General features: G+C 41.6%; 1 protein-coding gene across 4 annotated transcripts; it reads right to left on the bottom strand.

Moving 5' to 3' along the window:
* Positions 1–691: 691 nt before the first annotated feature.
* gigyf1a (GRB10 interacting GYF protein 1a) lies at positions 692–21117 on the bottom strand. Of its 4 annotated transcripts, none has more exons than XM_029142703.2 (26): positions 20894–21117; positions 16830–17444; positions 16678–16741; positions 14867–14996; positions 14596–14691; positions 14061–14178; positions 13351–13459; positions 12746–12948; positions 11863–12065; positions 11581–11692; positions 11277–11468; positions 10571–10725; positions 10245–10410; positions 9866–10089; positions 9369–9472; positions 9182–9282; positions 9006–9079; positions 8741–8878; positions 8326–8526; positions 7999–8219; positions 7726–7880; positions 7393–7556; positions 7066–7110; positions 6546–6690; positions 3054–6212; positions 692–2933 (listed from the first exon to the last, which is right to left on the bottom strand). In XM_029142703.2, exons 3-25 carry the CDS (start codon positions 16710–16712, stop codon positions 6145–6147), a joined length of 3159 nt encoding a protein of 1052 aa, XP_028998536.1. In that variant the 5' UTR covers positions 16713–16741; positions 16830–17444; positions 20894–21117; the 3' UTR covers positions 692–2933; positions 3054–6144. The 4 variants fall into 4 exon arrangements, with proteins under 4 accessions (XP_028998536.1, XP_028998534.1, XP_028998535.1 ...); XM_029142701.3 differs by having other exon boundaries at positions 11581–11695; positions 20894–21116; XM_029142702.2 differs by having other exon boundaries at positions 7726–7877; positions 11581–11695; positions 20894–21116.
* Positions 21118–21183: the final 66 nt, after the last annotated feature.

Raw genomic sequence — 21183 nt, 5'->3', positions numbered from 1 at the left:
TGGGGATCGAGGACATAACAGCACCCACTATCCTGAGACAACGTAAGGGGGATAAACATGAAATTAGTGGGGCACGACAGGCAACATCCGTGCAAACACGTTAATGTCTACTGGATATACGCATGTGGTCAAATATTACTAATACATCTTTACAAAGGTAGCGAAAACGGTGAAAGCTAGCATTGCTTATAACTCACTTAATTTAACATTTATAAGGTTAGATTACGCTACAATACGTACGCGATTTAGCCATTAGATGTGTGTCCGTAGGCCGCAAGAATAAACACTTTTAACTTAAGCCATCCGTCCACAAGACCGCAGACGGCACCGTTAGCGCATGTTAGCATTAGCTCACGCTAGCAGTGTGATGCTACATACGTGTGTCGTGGCTTGTCTGGCTTCGGGTTGTGTTCACACTTTGGCTGAGTACAGTCTTCTCTTCAGCGGCGTATCACCAAACACCGGCAAAAAATTCTAAAGCCTAAGAAATGTAAAGCCTGCCTTCCGATAGGATACTTCCCGCCTCCATTTACAAGTTTATATGAAGTTGTCTGGAGCTATCGCGAGACTTACGGCTCTCGCGGAGATCTTTTTCTTAGCAAGAATCAGGGTTAGCTCATGTTCATTCTGTCAATACACACAAAAAAACTCATTATTACAGGAAAGAAGAAAATAATCTCCACGAACTCAGTACCTGCTAAATGCTATTTATTTAGTATTTATTTTGTTCTTCAAACAAAAAAGCCAAGCTATTTACACATCTTTCAGTTGTTCTTTTCCAAAACAGTTTAATTACGTGTATGCTGTTACTTTAACAACATTCAAGACATATGAAGCAAAAGGAGCTGAGCTGACTGGGGTAGACCTTTTTTTCCTGGCCAGCGCTGCTGGAACTGCTACAACCAGAGCTACCAAGAACCGGATGATCAGCTTCGAAACAATTATTAGGGGCAGGCTGTGACAGGATCTTTTCAACAACACCAACTAAAAAAAAAGCAAACAAGAATCCAGGGCTTTTTGAAAATACAAGCTGTTACCTGATCATAAAAGCCTTCGTAGTTCAGTAAAACAAAAGAAAACAACTGGTTTAAACATGAAAGACAACTAATAAGTGTTTAAAAATGTCAAGCATAAGTAAAGGACAGTTACAAACGAGACCTGATAATTTTAGCCATAATTAAAGTCAAGTTTTAGCAACAATCTTTTAAACCATCTTCATATTTATTATCAATTCTACAGTTATGCCCTTGAGCCTAGTGTAGTTACTTTTTTAGCTATGGCAGATGAATAACCACAAAAACCCTCAGCTCAGCAAAATGTACCAATAAAGCTAAGCTGACATCAGTTGCTGCTAGGATTAAAATCTGTATCTGGTTTAATAAGCAGGGATATAAACTACAGATTGATTAAAAGCACTAATCTTGCAACACCATTTAGATATAAACACCTAGAACAAGATGCTGCACACAGACCTCGATTTTCTTTTCTACAACACAGCTGATTGTGTTGTAGATTCCTTATCTATTCAGTGCGATCAGAGAAGCTCAGCAGCACTACCAGATGCAGGGGTGTTAGTGTCAAAACCCACAAATATTACAAAATTGTGTAAGCTTGCTTTAACACTCATGCTCCTTATATAAGCCTGAGTCATCATCTCAACACTAAAAAAAATATTAATAAAGCACCCTGTATTTCCCAATACATTAAATCTCGGGAGTGTAAAATAAAGCAAAGAGCTCAAACTTGTTTGTCAGTTTGAAGAGAACCTGATCAAGAAGGATGCATTTTGCTTGAAGCAACATGTCCAAAAACATTTATCTCACGGTCCTTTAGGCCAATGCTTTGTGTCTCACCCCAATAGACAGCTCAGCTCCAAATGACACAGGCTTCAGCCCTTTATTGAGCCTGCACCTTTACCAATAATCAAAACAGGAAATTAGAACAAATCCACTCTTCATACTAAGAAACCCAAAAGGGCAACAAAAGGTAACCACCAGCAGAAAAACACCCTCTATTCTGTAGCTAACTAGTAACTTTCATGGTAATTAGATGTACATTTATCAGGTTAATACAGAACATTGTTCTGTTAGCCAGCAGAAATCAACCTTAAACTTTAGAACATAGTAAACAAGGTGGTTTCCAACTTAAGGTCATCATTTTGAGAACATTTTAGCCGTTCAGGACTGATTTATACAATTTAAGGCATGTTGAACAGAATTAAAGCAAAACCCACTACAAGCAAAATCAAAGCACAAAGTTTTACATTATTTACACAGCTCATTTGATTTATACTGATGAGCAATGATGCTTGTGTGTGTGTCTGTAAAATTCTTGTATGATTGATGTAGCCCTGTTATGTGTGCAGCTGTGGTTCCGTGGGAGAGCCATTGTAACTGAGTTTAGGTTGCCTTTGCTGCAGGTGTGCATGTAGTGTGTCTGCCACTCCTTTGAACTCGAGAATGTATGTGAAGTGTATCCATGTTTTGTTTCATGTAGGTGTTCTGTCAAGTCTTTGTTTGTACAATTCTCTCTGTTCATCCAATTCCACAGTTGGTGGGTTAGATATCATCTAGCCATGTTCACCAAAAATCCAACCCCATTTCTTTGTCTCCGATGTCTTGTTGGGAGTATCCAGCTGGTTAGAAGGCCTCCATGCAATGACCCCAGAGTTGGGTCAGGATGGAGTGGATGACAACATCTGGGCAGCGTGTTACTCTTCTTCCAACACAGATGGAATCCACAGCCAGTAAACTTGTAACTTCATTTGGTTACTGTCCAACTGATAATGCCAATGGCCAGTCCATTCCGAGGTCAAGACAGAAATGTTTCTTAGGGTTTTAGTTCAATGGACAGGTATAGAATCAACTGGTTAATGGGTTGACTGTAGATAAGATCCTCCTTACGGAGGGCAGCAAATGAAGCACAGCCAACACCTGTGAGAAGACAAAAAAAATTGAATAAGCTAATCACCACACTGTAAACAATCCAGTTAGAAACACAGCACCACCCGTAAAAAAAAGGATCAAGTCATGCAAGAGACCAGCAAAACATACCAATGTGACTCGATTTTGTCCTGTATTACTGTACAGCTCCAAGGCAGTTGTCAGGTTGGAAGTGATTTGAAGTGGAATTATCCTTTCCAACAGCTCTTTGCCATGTCTGCCTCTTCACTGCATATCTTGATCAAACACTCTTTGTAGCCATTGTGACGTCCAGTTTGCTAAACAACTCAGTCTTGGAGCCACTGTAGCATGTCCATCCACCTCCATTTTCGATGTGGTCATCCCCTCCAACCCCCAAATTATGTTGGGGACACTGGCAAATTATAGCAAGTCTCAAACTATATTCAAAAACATTTGTTTTCATGAAGAACATTCACTCCATATTATCATTGTCTCATGAATTTTTCCTTCATCCATTCGCAAATTTTCTTTCTACTTTTAAAGGTAATACAAAAATATGGTTATATACAGGAGGTGGGAGAAGACAGGCTTCTCAAGTCTTTTTTTTTCAGTTTGGGAATCTCTTTTCCATGACTGTTTCAAAGTCGTAGCAATCCTCCTGGTGTAATTGTGCTCCCATCCCCAAAATGGTACCTCACAGCTTGAATGAACAAAAGTGCATAGGTGAGTTGGTGAGGGCAGGGTGTGAGTGCTTATGAGGGTTGAGGTGAAGACAAGTGCACTAAAGCAGGTGTACTTATATCGCCTTCTCAGTTCCCTCTATGGTTATGCAGCCCTGCACTCTGTTCTGTGTAAAACAGAGTGGATCCTTGATTCTCCTGCCTCCACGGTTGATCAAGTTTCAAGATCCACGCCCACCCAAGACGTCCAGTTAAATGATCGTGTCCATGTTATTGTGAAGCCTGCCACTTTTTCTCAAAAAAACAACAACAAAAAACAAACACTCAATGTCCTTATGGCAGAAGCGCACTTGCAAACCCCACCCATTTTGTGGGAACAAAAAATAAAAAACGGAAAAAAAACTGCACCCACAGATATCCATGTGGCTTGTAAACAACCAAAGCTCCAGTATGGAATAGAAAGAGTTCTTTCTTTGAAATCTTAGTCACTATTTGTACGACCAGGATTGTAGAGGCAGTGTGTTCAACTGTATCCATTCCAAGTTTTTTTTTCCTTCTCTACTGTGTAAATAAAAAAACAAAACTCTCTAAACTCTGACGCTTTTTTTGTATTTTGTTTCCATTTTTGAAATCTTCTGAGGAAAAACAAAAAAATCTGGTATCAGCACAGGTTTCTTGTCGTTTTTTGGAATACATTCAATGTTTTCTTAAGAAAGAAATAATACACACACTTCACATGGCGATAATGAAACAAAAATGAAAAACAAATTGAGGAAAAAGAAAATTAAAAACAAAAATAGCAGCCCCAAGTGCTCATTATCTTAGTTGAAATACTTTTAAACTTTGTATATAATGTATATATTCATATATATTTTCCATAAAAAAAGAAACTCGTCATTATCAAATTGCAACAACGAATAAGTAACACAATATGCTAACATTTCATGCACCGTTCTGTGCAGCTGCACATTAAGATGCTATATATTTTTTTCAGAGTCAGAAACTCGACACCTTTCATTCACAAGTTCGAGAGCTGACAAAAGGCAACGTGATCACACCCCAGGAAAACAGACTGGACTAACCCTCTGATGGATCACCCCTAGACTGAACTAGAATTATTTACGATATAAACTTACATACTTTACATACACTGTGCTGAGCACTGACACATCACACTCGCTCTCAAAAAAAGAGTTAATGTCTCAATGGCCACACACCTTATCCAAGTTCTTAGGCACAAATGTGCATTCATACACATACAAAAAAGCACATGTATTCAAAATGAGTACCTGTAGTCTTAACTCATTTCTATGAACTGTAAATTAACATGCACTCTCAACACATGCACACGCGCACACACACACACACACACAGTCTCAATGTGATGCACACACAGTAATGCCCCTCATGATTCGCCCTGTCTGCTAGTCGAGACAGGTCCCCATGGGGAGAAGCTGAGGGAAACAAAATAGTAGCGGCCGTCATGTGACGAACGCAAAGCTAACATTTACAAATGTATGCATTTCTATTTCGTTTATGGGGATGAAGAGCTGGTGAGAGAAAGGATGTGTTGTGCAATTGCCTTCTCTCGTCCTCCCTCTCTGTCATTCACACTCAAATGTCCCTGTTTGGAGAAGGGACACACACACACACGCTCTCAAAATGAGAATACAAAATTAACTAAAACTATTTGAATAAAAGACAAAAATGGCCTCTTATGTTTCATACATCTTGGTAAGCAACAAAAAAAAAAGAAAAAAAACAACAACATTGTGCAGACTGGTATAATCACTGAAATAAACCAAGCATCACACATCAGTCACTCTCCCAGTCATTCATACACATTCACAAAATATTCACTTCTATAACTAAACCCCATTTGTTGGATTTTTTTGTTGTTTTTGTCATTTATATAGGCAAGTGCAAATCTTCAAGTTTTTATAATCCATTTTCAATAGCTTTACTTTTATATAAACGTAAAAAATGCTAAACAAGAGAAATATCAACAGTGTTTGTCTTTCGAGAAAGGATTTGCTCTCTGATAAGGTTTCAACTAAAGGTCCCCCTGACTTTGAAAACCTAACAGCCCGACCATTCACCCTACAAACTGGTTTACCACCCTCTTCCAGTTCGCTGCACATGCACATGGATACTGTGTTAACACACACAGACACCACATGAGCGCTGCTGCCGAACACACATGCACACAGAAAAAAAAACAAAACTATTCAAATCCCATCTCAATAAAGTGCATTACTTCAGTATAAGGTGCTTAATCTTTTGAGTGCCAGAGGATACCCATCTTCCTTTTAACCTCACCCTTATTAACCCCCTGCTTAAGTGATTAACTTATGTAGCAAGGAGCCCTCGATTTCTTTCCAGAGAGAGGGAAAGAGTGGGAGGTGCAGATATAGTCACCTCCACCCTGCACCTCCCCTCATACTTGCTCCTTTCCTGCCCACACTCCCCTGGTTTCCCCAGCAGTGCACATTCGTCATCAGGTTTGTCTGATTAAAAGACAAGAAGGCCTCAGGTAGCTATTGCTGCTGCGCTGCGTCACATCAGTAATCCTCCACCATCTCCATCTCATTCAGGCTCAGACACTCGCCTGCGTTGTGGAATGAGTACCCTGCAGAAACGGAGATCCAGAGGGTGAGTTTAGAGTATGGGATATATGGAATATTCTGGAGACAGGTAGTACTGAAATGACCAGACTGTCTCAACTGTACATAATCAAATAGTAGCTTTGGGGAGAAGGTAAAGTATTATTTACAAGTACTTAACATTAACTGCCTACATGTCACAGATTTCCACTGTCCATTTTGACTTTTATAGGACTCTATAGCTGGTGTCTTGGATAAATCTATTTTGTATAATCATCTGTATTCTGGCTATTTAACACTAGAGGTGTTTAGAGTGTATAAACATACTGTGAAAAAGTAATGCTGGAGAGTTGACATACCTAAGATGCTGGGGTCAGAGTGCAGCATCATGGGCTGTTTTTTCTTCATCTTTCCCCCCTGGTTGTCATAGAGACCAGCCTTGCTCATGTGGTTGGCTTGAAACATGGACTGCAGGGTGCTTGGATTCATACCTCGCATTGAGTCCTAACAGAGTAGATGATTGGAAGTTTAGCCAGGTTGAACAACTGATTGCTGAACTCATTTGCTATACTGCACCGCTAAAGATGAGTGCTGTGTGTGCTTGCTACTATTAAAAGTTTTTTTAAAAGATTAGATTACTAGTAAATCAGTGTCATGTGTCAGAGTTAACAGTAAATCCACACAAACCAGTTTGTCTTCAACTATTGTTTCCTGAAGTGTGAGGACCATTAACTCACAACGTGGAACATTCTTTACATTGGCTGCTAAACAAATGTCAGAGCTGTTGTGACAGCAGGAGATAAAATCAACGACAGTCCCTCCAAACTAACAATCACTGACTGGGTCAGAGCTATGTGCACAGAAACATTTCAGGTTTACCTGCAGAGGGAAGTTCATGTTCAATCCAGCCACTTCCTTTGATAACTGAGACAATAAAAAAGAGGAAAGGTGGAAGTTGTAGCAGTCATTACAGTTGATTATGATAAGCTGTTTTTACTAATTTAAAAAACAAGTAAAAAGAATCTGTTCTCTCTAAGACTAAAAACGGAAAGAAATGCACATATTGTATCAGTTGATTTGTTAATTAACCTTTTTAATTTAAATCTTGCATTCTGTGTATAAACAGGAAGAACATGGCAAACTAGGGTGGATGTTTATTAGTCTTAAGTTTTTGACTGGCAAACCCTTAGATATGTATGGACATACCTGCTGCTGCTGTCTCTGTTGGTTGGCTTTCTGTTTGGCACGTCGCTCCAGAAACTGTTTGGCGAATTCTTTGGCTTCCACAGTGTCCCCTAGGTAGGACCGGATGAAGTCCAGCACTGCATAGGGAGACTCCACCTCCTTCAGGTATGCCACTATTGTAGCAACTAAATCAGGACAAATCCACTTTAAATTTTATGCCACGGTGTAACTGTGGGGGCTGAAGCTAGATTTAATTAACTGATACAAATACTAAAATATTAAAACAGAAGTTCATTGCATAATCCAAAGATGAACTCTCCTCACTACAAAAAACATAAAAGCTCAGCATCCTACCATCCAGAGAGGAGGAGGAGTTGTTGGCAGAGGTGTTGAGAGCATGCAGCATCTGTTCACACCAGGTAGTGAAGCCATCCTGCTTCATGCCCTGCAGCAGCTTCAGCAGCTTCTCTTCCTCCTCTGTCCGTTTGCGCATCATGTAAGGATGACTGCTGAAACGCAGGAAAAGGGGAAAATCTTTGTCAAATTAAAAACAGTTGTGAGACATATACAACACTATGTCAGACTATGAAAATTTCCATTTATTTTGTTTAATCTGATATTGTGTACCTGAGAGAGGGGCTACTGCGGCTGTTCTTCAAGCCCATGTTGTTGTTGCTGCTGCCACGCAGGCTGGATTGGTTCTTCACAGCCTCGTCCCACATGCCCATGCTGCCTGAGGAGCCTCCACTGCTGCCTTTACCATCCATACCTCCAGGCCCGCCCCACATTCCCACACCATCCACCCACTGCCCTCCCAGGGAGGAACTCCCCATTGACAGGCCAGAATGCTGGATGTGGAGAAATCAATCAGGTAGATTATTATGAATATCACTTTCAGGTTGCAAATCTTACATAATGCTTACATGACCTTACAATTATCTACCAGACACTCACCCGGTCTCGCTGGGCTCTCTGCTGCTGTTGCTGCTTTAGGAGTCTCTCGGTTTCCTGGTGCATTTCCAGCAGAGTCTGGGGTTTTCCTGCCTTGCTGAGCCCAGAGGGAGCCCCGCTCCAGCCTGAGCTGCCTGCCCCTGGACCCTGCTGCTGGGGGGTCTGTTGCAGCAACTTCATAATAAGTTCTTGTTGCTGACGGCACTACAGGAAAATAATAACAAGTCAACATTAAGAGTAAGAAAAGCAAATCACTAGTTTAAATCAGATATGCGGATCATTTGGAATTATTTTATTGTATTGTATTCATAATTTGGATTATAAGAAAAAGACTTCAGAAATTGTGGTGCCCATTTAAATGTTACACGTGAACTGTCAAGATGAAAAGTGAGGAATAAAACTCCTTCCATTATCTCACCTGCTTGCGCCTGAAAATCTCCTCCTCTTCCCTCCTTTTCTGCTCCTCCTGTTGCCTCCTCTTCTCCTCCCGCCGCTTACGCTGCTCCTCCTCCTCCCGTTTCGCCCTGAGTTCAGCGTCTCGCCTCTCCTGTTGGAGCTGAAGGGCAAAAAGCAGTAGTCGAAATATTGTGTGGGTAAAAGCTTTATGGCTTTGGATTTCTTTTGAAAACAGTGTTGGCAACTAACATACTATAAATATGTATAATACAAAATTGTGTGGCCACCTTTTGAAGCTGTTCTAGAGTTGGACCCTGAGTAGAAGGATTCATTGTTATGTCCCAAAGACTGGCTTCACCGCCTACAGGGAAATCACAAGTTAATTAATGCATTACCCGCACCCGATGTAACTGATGATCCAACACTGCACTTGTGTGCATAACTAGCTGTGGCTAGAACGTACCTGACGACTGTGAAGCTGAGGTATGCATGTCCCACATGGACCCTGTATCTGGCACTGACATCGACCTGTTCATCGAAGGCATCATACTCTGCTCACTGCACCTGGAACACAATCGAACGTCACCATTTGCTTATACAGTGGCATAAACTAATATGTGAGGTGCAGGCTACATCACCAGTGATCTCACCTGTTAATGATCTGAAATAGCTGCTGCTGTTGAAGCTGCTGATAAAGAGCTGCTGCTGCTGCTAGCTCCTGTTGCTTTTTCAGGCGCTCCTGGTCCAGGTTGCCCTGAATAGGAGAGTGCGCAAGCAAAGAAAATACAATGGACGTTCAAACAGTGATTACCAAGTCCAATCAAGTCCAATACAAGTGAATCAAAATTATCAAGGACATACCATATACACACATGCAGCAAATTTTACAAGACGTTTTCTTTTACCGGATTGTGTTCTACACACTGATCAAAAGCATTTATGCCCATCAATATTGTATTACAAAATAACAATGAAGTAGTTTATCATTTCTTCAAAATATCTTAAGTACATTAACTGTGCCATATTCAAATGGCAAGTGACCACATTTGTTGATAAGGGCAGTACAAAATTAAATTTTGGTTGATCAGTCATCCATCTCATTCACGCTCCCCTCCCCATACTAAAGGTTTGCTGAGATCTGACTCACAGTCCCAGTGGGACCCCGGGCGGGCTGCGGGCGCTGCGCTGGTGGTGGCTGCCTCACCAGCAGGGGCGGCGGGGAGGGCCCTGGGGCAAAGGGGACACGGCCCCACATCTTGATGACATCCCCCAGAGGTTGGAAGCCCTCATCGCAGCCGCGCTTTACCAGCAGGGTCATGGTGAAGTAGCCGGCCTGAAACCACTCACACATTTCCACGGTGGTAAATGGACCTGCAAGACGGTAGAAGATAGATATGACTTTACAACGCCTATCCAGGTCAGGTTCTTTACTGGAGTCCAAGCACCTGTACACACTGATATTGCCATTTAGGTATTGGTACACAAGTCTTTTTTACAACGTATAAATAGACAGTGTATGCCTATACCTTGGATCTCTCCTTGTGGGTCTTTATAAAACCACTTCATAGCAGCCTCGTGAGTCAGTGGCAAAGCGGCTGCTGTGTTCCTGCTCTCTTGCTGCTGCAGAGCCTGAGTGAAACACTCCTCCTCCAAAGAGGTGTCTTGCAGTGATGCCACCATCTTCTCTGCTTCCTATGCAAATACACACACATTGATTGTTAAATTAATGCAAAGAGTATAAAAAACTCAACAGACATGCTTCTAAGTAAGAAAGACTGTCAAGTTCAATGTAGCTTTTATTATGAACTGATAATAATAAGACTACTGTTTGAATGATGGCAGTTATTCCAACCTGCTGCAGATGCTTCATGCCTTCATCGTCCTCAATGTCTCCACCAGGAGGAGGGAGGAGTGGAGCAGCAGAGGAAGGAGGTGGGGGAGGCAGGTTTGAGGAGGTGACAGGAATGGAGCTCTGCTGGGCCTTGGAGCCTCCAACTGGAGACATGTCTGTCACAAAAACAAGAAGAAACAACATTATTAAAACAATGGGTCCTATTTTTAGTCAGTCTATTTCTGGAAAGATGATGCTGGGGGCAGAGCCACCTACTGGCTCTGGATTTGATTCAGCAGAAACCGTGGGGTCAGTAAACAAGATATTGAATGACTGGGGCAAAACATATTGTATATCAAACCAAAATGTCAACATTGTAGAATAACCACACACCCACACAATGTTTAATGGTTATATGTTTGTGAGCAGAGAGAGACGTAATATTCAAAAACAATTTAAGTTCCCTAAATAAATCCTAAAAGCACACTTTGATTACTACATCCCCTGCAGCATGTTGGAATCAAAAGTTATAGTGGTTAAAGTTCCATGAACAAAGCAACCAAATAAACCCAAGCAAGACATCCTTCATGACATGAAATGAGAAAAAAAGGTCAGAAACAGAGTAGAGTTTGCTACTAAATTTAAATTAAAACTGGAGCGCAATCAGCAATTTTCTCAAGTTCAGTCTACACTGAACACAGCAACAAGACATCTGGAATGAACATACCTTCACCAAGTGTGCTGTTGACCTTGAGAGGGTGGCTGATGCTGTTGCTCAGCTGAGTGCTATCCACCACTGGGCCTGCGCTGCTGGGTTGGGGCTCCAGCGATGGAGGAGTGCAGTGAGTTAGGGGAGAAGAGGAAGGTGATGCTGGCTTCACCTCAACATCAATTGCAGCAGAGACAGATTCTTTACTCTCTGTAGATGACAGCAAAGGTAAAAAGGACTTTAGTTGGTTTCTGGTCAGGGGGAGATTTTTAGTGATAAGATGTGAAACCGCCAATTTCCAAAAGATTTGATCTTTCCTCACCCATGTCCCTGTCTGCTTCAGCACCATTCCTCTCAATGTGGGTGTCCTCCTCTTCCTCCTCCTCTATCCCCTTGAATTCCAACTCTTCCTCCAAAATGGTCTCCTTGCCACCCTTCTAACAGTCAAAGAGAGAGTGAGTAACAAATAAAAGTAAGGCAGATGCTTGTTTCATTCATGGTTAGTGTCAAAATAAAATTATTTATTCTTTCTTTTTTAAAATGAACAAAACAGATCCCCCAACTGAGGTCTGTCTCCAACGAGACGTAAGTAAAATAAACACACCTTCATAGGCATGAATGCTCCAGAGGAATCAAAAGTTCCCATTGCTCCATCTTCCTCATCTGTACACCACTCAGGTAGGCCGTCCCTGTCATCTTCCAATCCATCACTGCCTCCATGTCGACGGAACTCAAAATCAAACTTCTTTCTCCGACCCTCACCTGGACCTCCATGGTCCCGCCAGCCTGCTGAGCGAGGACCGCCATCTGAAAACATATCAATGTAAGTGATTTCAAATACAATGCCCAAAGGGGACTATCATATAATATCAACACAATTGACTGGGTTTCTAATACAAAAGGCACAAAAACAAGGTTTTATAACAGTGTCATGGCCCTCTCCCACCTAGTCAGTCATGTGCTTAAGTCTTGGGATTTGTTGTGTCTGACCTCCAGGGGCTGCTCTGCTGTCATGAGCTACATTGTGGCACTGAACATGTGCTGTCTGAAGAACGTCACAGACTCTTTAATTTTGGAGCCCTCAAAACAGCAGCTTTTAAGGACAGCCCTGTTAGAAACTAAAACTAGCCACTAGATGTCAGCAGAACTGCCGTTAGAGCTAGATCTACAACATACACTCTAGAACTGACTCTAAGGCAAATGGTGTAAGATGTGGAATACTACTGAAGTTTTCCACTGTATACAGTATGATTGATCGACATAGCTAAATATAACATAGAAACTGTAACAATGCTCAATTGTAAAAATTTCGTTATAAATTCTGTAAAAGCACTAATATGGACAATATGGTTTTATCATAGATTGCGTGAGCACAAACTATGCATTTTAAAAAGGAAATGGAAAGGTCACCATCTTAGGTACAGCTAATATTTTAAACACACAAATTTGAGATTGAACTAAAATATTTAAAAGATGTTATATCTAACCATCTCTGCGGGCTCCCGTAAGTCTCCAGCTGTTGCCCGGGTCCCCATCCTCCTCCTCCTGCTGCTCCTCCCGGAGGGTGCGCCAGTTATCGCTGTCAGCCCTTGTGTACTCTTTCCTCCCTGGACCCCCGGGACCCCCAGACTCTTCAAAGCCAGGACGCCCCACCTCCCGGCGCAGCGGCTTCTCAAATCGACGCTCACCCCTGAGAAAAGGAGGGAAATTGGTTTACATATGCTGATAAACCGAGAAGAAGAAAAAACAAGCTCAAATATAGTTTGTATTATAGCAAAACGCATCCAGCTGAAATGTGAAACTTGTCACAACTGAAACCAATTTTCACATTTTATCCAGGTCCATGAATTTACTAAATAAATAACTTTATTGCGATCTAGCAGATAAGAGCCAATGCCTGCAAATCTGAGATAAATTACCCCACAACAGCAAGATCCTACAAAAATACCAGAGCAGATTAGAGTTTATTAGCCAGGCTGACAGCTTCTCTCACCACCCATGATTTATGCTTTTACTATGACTTAAACCTTTTGGAGCCTTCATTTATTTGACCTTGCCTAAAGAAGTTTAGTTTGTGCTGGGTTTTTCTTACCGATCATCCCAGCTTTGGCTGCGGTGTATCTCTCTGACACTGCGGCCAAAGCCCACCTCCGTATCTTCAATACTTCTTTGGTAGAATCCACCTTCACCACGACCTCGTCCTGATTATATAGATAATATGCAGATTATGTTAGCCCCTTTTTACTGCACACAATGCTTTTAAGTTGAGTAAGAATCATCTTAACATTTGGTAATTGTTGCAACACACCACTGTACCCTCAGAACTTCTTGCCAAATAAATTTGATTTGCCAACACAGTGGCAGATTATAAAACCCAGCCAAAATTCTTAGCTGTCCTGGATCAGGCAGCACATGTTTACATTGGCCTTCACATAAGTAGAGCGCTGTGTGTGTGCACAAGGTGGGTTCACAAGCCCAGAGGTTTAACACAGGTGTGGCTGAACAAAAGGAAGACTATTTAGACAGGCTGAAAGGAAGTGCTGCATCAAGATGGTGGAAGAAAAAGGGGAAATAAACACTTGACCAGTTGGCTTGGATAAAATGTTTTCCATGGATAACAGCCATTGCAGCTTCAGCCAAGGGCTCTGGGCTTTATTTCTGTTGGTGTTGGACTTGATTATTGCACAAGTGGTTGTGAATTTATCATAAGCGCACTTGGGCAGAATTAAAGCTCCACTTTATTTGTTGCCTTTTCCATTCTAAATGGTGTCTGGGAAGCCGTCTTTCTAGTTTGGCTTTTACCTCGACTGCCTCGTGTGGCCCCTCGTCCTCGGACCACTCCAGCTGGGGCAGCCCCACCCACTCCCTTTCCCATGAGCCTCAGCACTGCCACACTGTTCACAGACATGGAGAAGTTTCTCTGCCAAGGGAGAATAGAAAGAGCAAAAGGGAGCATGTGAGGAATGCAAGCTGAAATCCACATTTGTCAGCCAACACAACAGTTTTGCTTTTGAGATGTGACATCGTGTACTTCACAAAGAGGCTATACATTGGCAAGCATCAGTGTGTGTGTGTGTGTGTGTGTGTGTGTGTGTGTGTGTGTACTTGCATCAAAGTGAGAACCAAAAAAACCTATTTTCCTACCAAAGTGAGGACATTTTGTCAAGATGAGATTTTAGGGCTGATGTTAGAATTGAGTTTTGGTTTGAATTAGAGCAAGGGTTAGACATTTGACTTTAGTTGTGATGTTAGAGTAAGGGGCTAGGGAAGGCATTATCTCACTTCAAGGTCCTCTCTTCGATATAAGTACAAATAGGAGTGTGTCTCTCTCTCAGACCTGCTCCTCCTCAGTGAGAGGCACCAGTGCCAGTGGCTGCATGGGCTCCTCTTGCAGAATAGCAGCAAACTCCTTATCCTGCATGTCTTCTGGGACCTAAAAGCAACAGCAGGCACATAAGCAGGTCAAAATCAAATTAAAGTTTCATGGTGACTTTAAATACCTGATCTGTGGAGACAGATTTTATGCACCAATCACTTCATTATGGAAATGCAAAATGGATCAGAATCATCCTGTCCTGAGCCAAACTTTGGACAGTATGCCCACCAACCTTGTTGTCTTTGACATAAAGTGCTAACATCTCTTCTCGGCCGTAGCGGTACTCGGCCAGCTTGTACTTTGGCATGGCGGGAGAAGGAGGAGGGGACGTCACACTCCCCCCACTGGACAGTGCACGAAGCCTGTGTGAGCAGAAGCAATAAAAGTTTTTGTTTCTCAAACGATAATATATCATCTTATATCTTTGTTAGAGTTATTAGCTAAGATTTGGGCAAAATGTATTTTTGTAAAGTTTATTAACATCAGAAAAAAGTTATTCAGATTACAGCAGTCAGGAAAGTAACATTCCTCTGTGACAAACTAAAGCCAATGACTTAAGCTTTTAAGATTAAGCTCACATAATTTAGGGGAATAAATAAACATAAGATTAATTATTACTTTTTAATTTGAAAGAAGTTCCACTGTTGAAATGTATAACAAACAAATAGAGCAGTGTTGTATAACTGTGACCAGACTCTATAATATAAATGAATAGAATCAATCTTCAAACAGTAGAAAAAAAAGCTAAGTGTTCTAAAATAAATCATCCGTCTTCCTACGCAGGTTCCCCTGAACACACTTGGCTCGAAAGACATGATATATTAACTTTCCAATCTCAAGATTTCATTTTTAAAAGCCATTACTAGCAGACCGGCTTCCAGTGCCTGCTGTTTAACAATGGCTCCATTCACATGCCTTTACAAAGTGTGTCATTGACTCAGGCCCCACATCAAAACCATATGTAACACAAAGATGTGGAGCTGGGCGTGCACTGCAAAAGGTAATGGAAAGCATTGTCCAAGAATACTTGGCAGCATGTAACATATCATCGAGGGCAAATGTAAGTGGTGCAGCACTACTATGAATAATAGGAAGTGAATTAAAGATACACGTCAGACTACTAATAAACATGTTCTTATATTTTTCCTACATTAGTACCTTATTCACATTTCCTTCCCCTATATCAGACAAAGCATGAAATCTAAAACATGCTGCACAAACATTTTTACATTTTCAGCCGACTTGCATCCACTTAATTTTTAAGGTGAAAACTATTTCAGTATCTACAGATTCTACTGCCAACAAAACCTCAAACTGTCAAAATAATTTTATAATGGTTGTAGAAGACAGCTGTATGTGGGGAGCACATGAAGCCACTGCTGTGAAGCTATATTAAAAAGGGTACAGGACATAAGGGCCACTCAGAGCAAAGCAGCTGCAGATGTGTAGAGAGAGAAATATTCTGTGTGGCTGGCACTGGACCAAGAATGCACACAGCAGTTACAGGCCGTTGGAGATGGAGAGCTACCAAACTAAACTACGCCCCTCCACCCCCATCATTTGCTATACAAACATTCACTGAGAAGAGGTGGAGGAAAGAGGAGGAAGAAGGGGGAGAAACAACCCAAACACAGAAAGGTGGAAAGGACCCTGCTGTAGTGTTTGGCCACAGGGTGCTACTACTGTCGGACCTAACATTTGGTTTAGTAGCACACAAGCCACAGAAAATTAGCATATTCCTGCATTTGAAGAGCTGGAAACTGAAAGTACTTATGATTCTGTCTGTCATTACAAACAGTGTCCAAATAATAGACCATTACATCATCTCCATAAATGTTACTATAATCCATAAATGGATAGTTGCGAGCTCAAGCCTGCTAATTTGGGAATATGTCTTAAATTTAACATATTGAACCCTTAGGTCCTTGACATATAACATGTATACATAGTGAAGAGTGAAGACAAAATGACAATGAATGACTTAAGTCTGTGTATTCAGTAGTGTTTCCAAACTGAGCTCATAGAAAAATCCAGTTGGTTTACCATTCTGGGCCGAAGTTAAGAGTCTCAGCAGTCATATTCCTCACGTCCACACAGAACTGAGTATCTAGAGAGAATAAGACACATTTCATTATTTCCCGCTATAAATAATACTTGGAAAAAAAAATATGTACAAAAACCAATGGATGCCTGACCCTGTCCAGATGATCGGAGCAGGCTGGACTAAGCTGGACCAGGCTAGAGCTGGCTGGCTTTAGTTAGGCTTAGGTGACTAGAAGGCTGAGTGGTGCTTAAGCTGTGGTCACAGAGCTCCCCAAACACACAGACACAAAAAGAATAGCTGCCAGTTTTAGGTGCTTGAGGAATACCAGGTTATCAGGTCCAAACTAGGAAAAGGAAGGGAGTTTGACGATAGTTTGGAGAATGGAAGTTCCTGCTACTCACAGCCAAAAATGGTTGTTAAACATAAAAAAAACAAACAAAAACAACCTTGGAAATTGACAGTGAAACAAAATAAAACACTCTTGCTAGTAATGTTTTCTTTTTTTTCCTTTTTACAGCAGTTATCTCTCACATTTAAGTTAAAATATGAACCGATTCGTCAAAAAAAAAGCTAATGCAGGAACAAAATAACAGCCAAAACTAAGGATCAGGCTGCTGGATCAGCTGCCAAGAGCAGACGCGACTCGCAGTCCTCCTCTCCTTTGTCTCTCTCTCTCTCTGGCTCTGTGCAGTTTTCTCTTGCGCCAACTGAAACGTGGACTGAAGGAGACCCTCTAGGTAACTCCTGTATTTCCTGTGCTCCACCACTGAAAGAGAGGAGAAGAGAATACTATCAGAATTTGGGATATAGATTAGAGAAGCCAAAAGCGCCTAAGAAAGATAACGAGGAACATTTAAAGTCGACACTTGGCAAATTAGCCAAGGGTGAACTGTATTTTCACAGCTTGGCAGTCTGCCTATATTGTGATAGGCAAGGAAGTCTATGTGCTTTGCCATTGTGTAGCCTTTAACTATTTTTACAGCAAACCCTAGACTTACTCAAAGAAGCGCCCTAGATTTATCAATCTGTTTCAGCATACGGAGCTGAGCGACAAACACTGGCATTCCTTCATTGGATAAATGAAACACTGAGCTATTTCTAGCTCAGTGCTCCATCATGTCCCAGTGTTTCTGCTACTCACGGGTGATTTGCTATCTAAAATTGATGTTTTTTAGTGATGTTGCGAACCAGCTGTTCCTAACCCATGTAGGTGGATGCAGATCTTTACATAACATACCAAACATTAAACCAATATGCAGGCAAGTATACGTAAAAAGATAGAGTTTTCTGTTTGCATTCATAAACATTATGGTCACAGTCAAATTTGTTTTGAATAATGGTTGTTTTATACCACAGTCACATTTTGCTGCTCATAACCACACTGCCTCATACCATAGTGGAGATAAAGGACAACCCACCTTAAATACTAATTTAACATTCAGCTTTTCTTTACTGTGCATGATACTATATAATTAAAAGTTAAGTAAAATGTTACTTAACATGTTTCTGAACAGACATCTGCCACTTTAAATACAAAATACACCACCTTATCGCTAAGTAAACCATACAAGTAGCAACACATGTTCACATGCATTTAAACAAAAGAGCCCTTGTACTACTTCCACTTGTGGGGATCAGTGCGTAGTTTATATCATGGGTTCACAAATTCTGCTGACTTAAAATAACACATTAGCAACTTCACCCAATTATTACAATGCGAGTGTTGATAAAAAATCCTTAGGATCAGATTACACTGTGACACAGACATAAACCAATAATGTTTATGGTGGGAACTTCATCTGCATTAATTCATTGTGAACACATGGATGTGTCAGCGTTTACGTGGCCAGAGACTGGCATCTACAAAATCCCAAACACGACAAGCTGTGATGCACACAGCTGTGTGTTCTGAAACCAAAAAAAAAAGGCAGTCATGGTGTAGATGCCACAGCATAAAGCGGCACAGGTCTAGATATCAAATGGTAAGTCACCCTAGCTGATGTACAAAATTAAATGTAAAGCACTAACATAACACTAAAAAAAAAAAAAAGTACTCAATCGCAAGTGGAATCTAGTCAGGGATTTTAAACCACTGACAAAATAAAAATGTATATATGTTAGAGACCTCTAGCTGGGGGAAAACATTCAACTGCATCAAGTTAAACTAACATACAATAGTTTATCCTACTCAGGGCACATTACATCTGTGTATAGCGATCATTTAGTCACTGTGACCTTGAAGTAAACATCAAAAATGCAGCATTCAAATCCACTAAGCATGTGTGCGCTCCATTGGTGCAGACTGTGGCGCCGTGCCACAGGACATTCAAGTACAGAAACAGATGAATCAGGATCAACATGCTCTGCACCTAAAGTTGCAACATTTTGACAAAGTTCCCTGTAGCGTCACTTCCCACCTAACAATTGTACCTATACCATTCAAATAAACAAAGGCTGTAGTACTGGTTGTCCAAATACTAGAAATGTAAATAAGAATCAAATTATTACACACCAGATTCACTTCGCAGAAGATGTACACTGCTCTACAAAGGCGATGTGTGCGAACAACGCAAAGACTAAAATGGACACAACGCATTTAAAGCTCATTAGACCAGCTGTCAAATGTTTTTGGTAGATTGGCTGAAATGTATTTGTGTAATGTTTTCTTGGGGGAAAAATTTCGTTTAATAACCAGACTTGCCTCAAGTTTGGTTCCAGTCTCAATTGGTCTCAATTCAACTTAGTTAATGGCTTTTACTTCTTTGTGGAGCCTAAGCCACAAACCCTTCTAAATCATTTTCCTGAGTTTACAGGGCCAAGCTGAAATTTACATCTTGTCAAAATGTAAAAACAGTTAATTCCAAAACATTGGTGACTGGATGAAACAGCATCAAACACAGTCAAGAGGCCAGAAACAACCTTACATAGTTTTAGCCCATATTGTCAAGAAGCTGCAAACAACACCTCTCAGTATCTTATCATTTACAGTTATTATTGCATTTTATTTATAATACACCAAATAATACTCAAGCAAATACTACAGTTTCCTTAACCTAACTAGTCATTATAACAACATTATTGGTTCATGTTCTTTAACTAGTGTGACTTTATGAACACAAACAGGTCCATAATATTACGGTCTAATGTGTGCACATTGGTTTAATAACGAGGTTGATTGTATATCACTTCAACCACTACTGGTCATTGAGGTTTTACTGTAAACCTAAGGCTGCCACTACTAAACATAACCAATGCGTTTGACGTGGTTTAAATACTGCTGGTATTGTTATTTAATGTTGGAATATTGACTACCTGACAAAAATGAAACTAACTATAAACAATGTAACTTACTTATTTGGCTTGTGTAAAATATTTTTGCTCTAACCAACATTTTTACTACTTTGGTTACAGTTTCACAAACTCTCGGCCAATATAGAAAATATAGGACTTTTACCAGTATTACACGGGCAGCGAGAAATTGTTAAGCAAGGTCGCGCAGGAATAACGTTGCTGACAACAAGAGGTTTTAGATTCCGATTTTAAAATTCTGCACACAGAAAACGTGGCGGGATGAATATATTTCAGATATTCCAAGCGCCTGTAAAACCGTGCTAACGCCGACGTTTAGCAAACATCGACTTTCACTCGAACGCGCTACACATACACTGAAAACTAGCTCGGGCTGACGGCGCCGTCCGCTAACGCACCGCCAGGAGCTGCTAGCTACAGTAGCTTCACACAGCGCTAAACGTCTTCGTGGCCCGCCGTTGTAGCCGATTACTGCGGGACAACGTAGCAAATGCGGCGAAACTGGCCGTAACAGAAACATTCCCCCCACCAGATCCCGGTTCTGTTGCAAAACAAGCGCGGGATGCACGGGTAGCTACCGAGGCTAGCACACGGCAGGCGCTGAGCGTCGAGGCCTTGGCTCGGAGCTGCAAGACACCAGATATGATGGCGGAGGGGGCGGAGTGTCGGAATTAGACTCCCCGGCCTGCTCCACCAATGTGCGGACGGCCACCCCTGGCCGCCGTCGGCGTTGAGCTCCAGCTAATGCGACGTAAACAACACAAACACGTTGGGACGGAAGGCCGCCGTTTAGCCGCGCAGCCTCTTAGCCTCGCCTCGCTCGTGCGCTAACGGTCAAACCACACCGTTCGAGCCGCCGCCGCTAGCATGCTAGCAGGCTAGCAGCAAAGAGGAACCGTGTCTTACCTTCACTGTTTATAGCTACCAGACTGGCCGTCTGCACGCTGCGTCTATTGCCGATAAATCGCATGCATTGGTCTCCCCAAACACTGTAAACGCATTAATTCAACAGAATCGTCCTTCCAGAAAGCCGTGCTCTGTGTATTCTTTTATTATTTCCTCGCTCTCCTCCAACGGTCGCTGCTGCGTATCAGTATGTGTCTGCTGGCTCCCAGTCGCTGCTCTTCTTGTTGTTTGTGTTTCGGAAACATGGCCGTCCGTGTGACACCACGTGACTGGACCCTGACAAGCGGCTA

The sequence above is a fragment of the Betta splendens genome, chromosome 2, assembly GCF_900634795.4.
Source record: "Betta splendens chromosome 2, fBetSpl5.4, whole genome shotgun sequence".
NCBI classification, from domain to species: domain Eukaryota; kingdom Metazoa; phylum Chordata; class Actinopteri; order Anabantiformes; family Osphronemidae; genus Betta; species Betta splendens.
Note: the sequence above shows the minus strand (reverse complement) of the source record. Positions and strands in the feature narration are given on the sequence as shown.

Coding starts and splice junctions, on each gene's coding strand:
- gigyf1a (XM_029142701.3), bottom strand. CDS start 16,712: ATGACTGCTGAGACTCTTAACTTCGGCCCAGAATG. Junction 8,879..9,005: donor CTCTAGAACAGCTTCAAAAG/GTGGCCACACAA, acceptor TTTGCCCTTCAG/CTCCAACAGGAGAGGCGAGA. Junction 8,527..8,740: donor AGATTTTCAGGCGCAAGCAG/GTGAGATAATGG, acceptor ATTTTCCTGTAG/TGCCGTCAGCAACAAGAACT.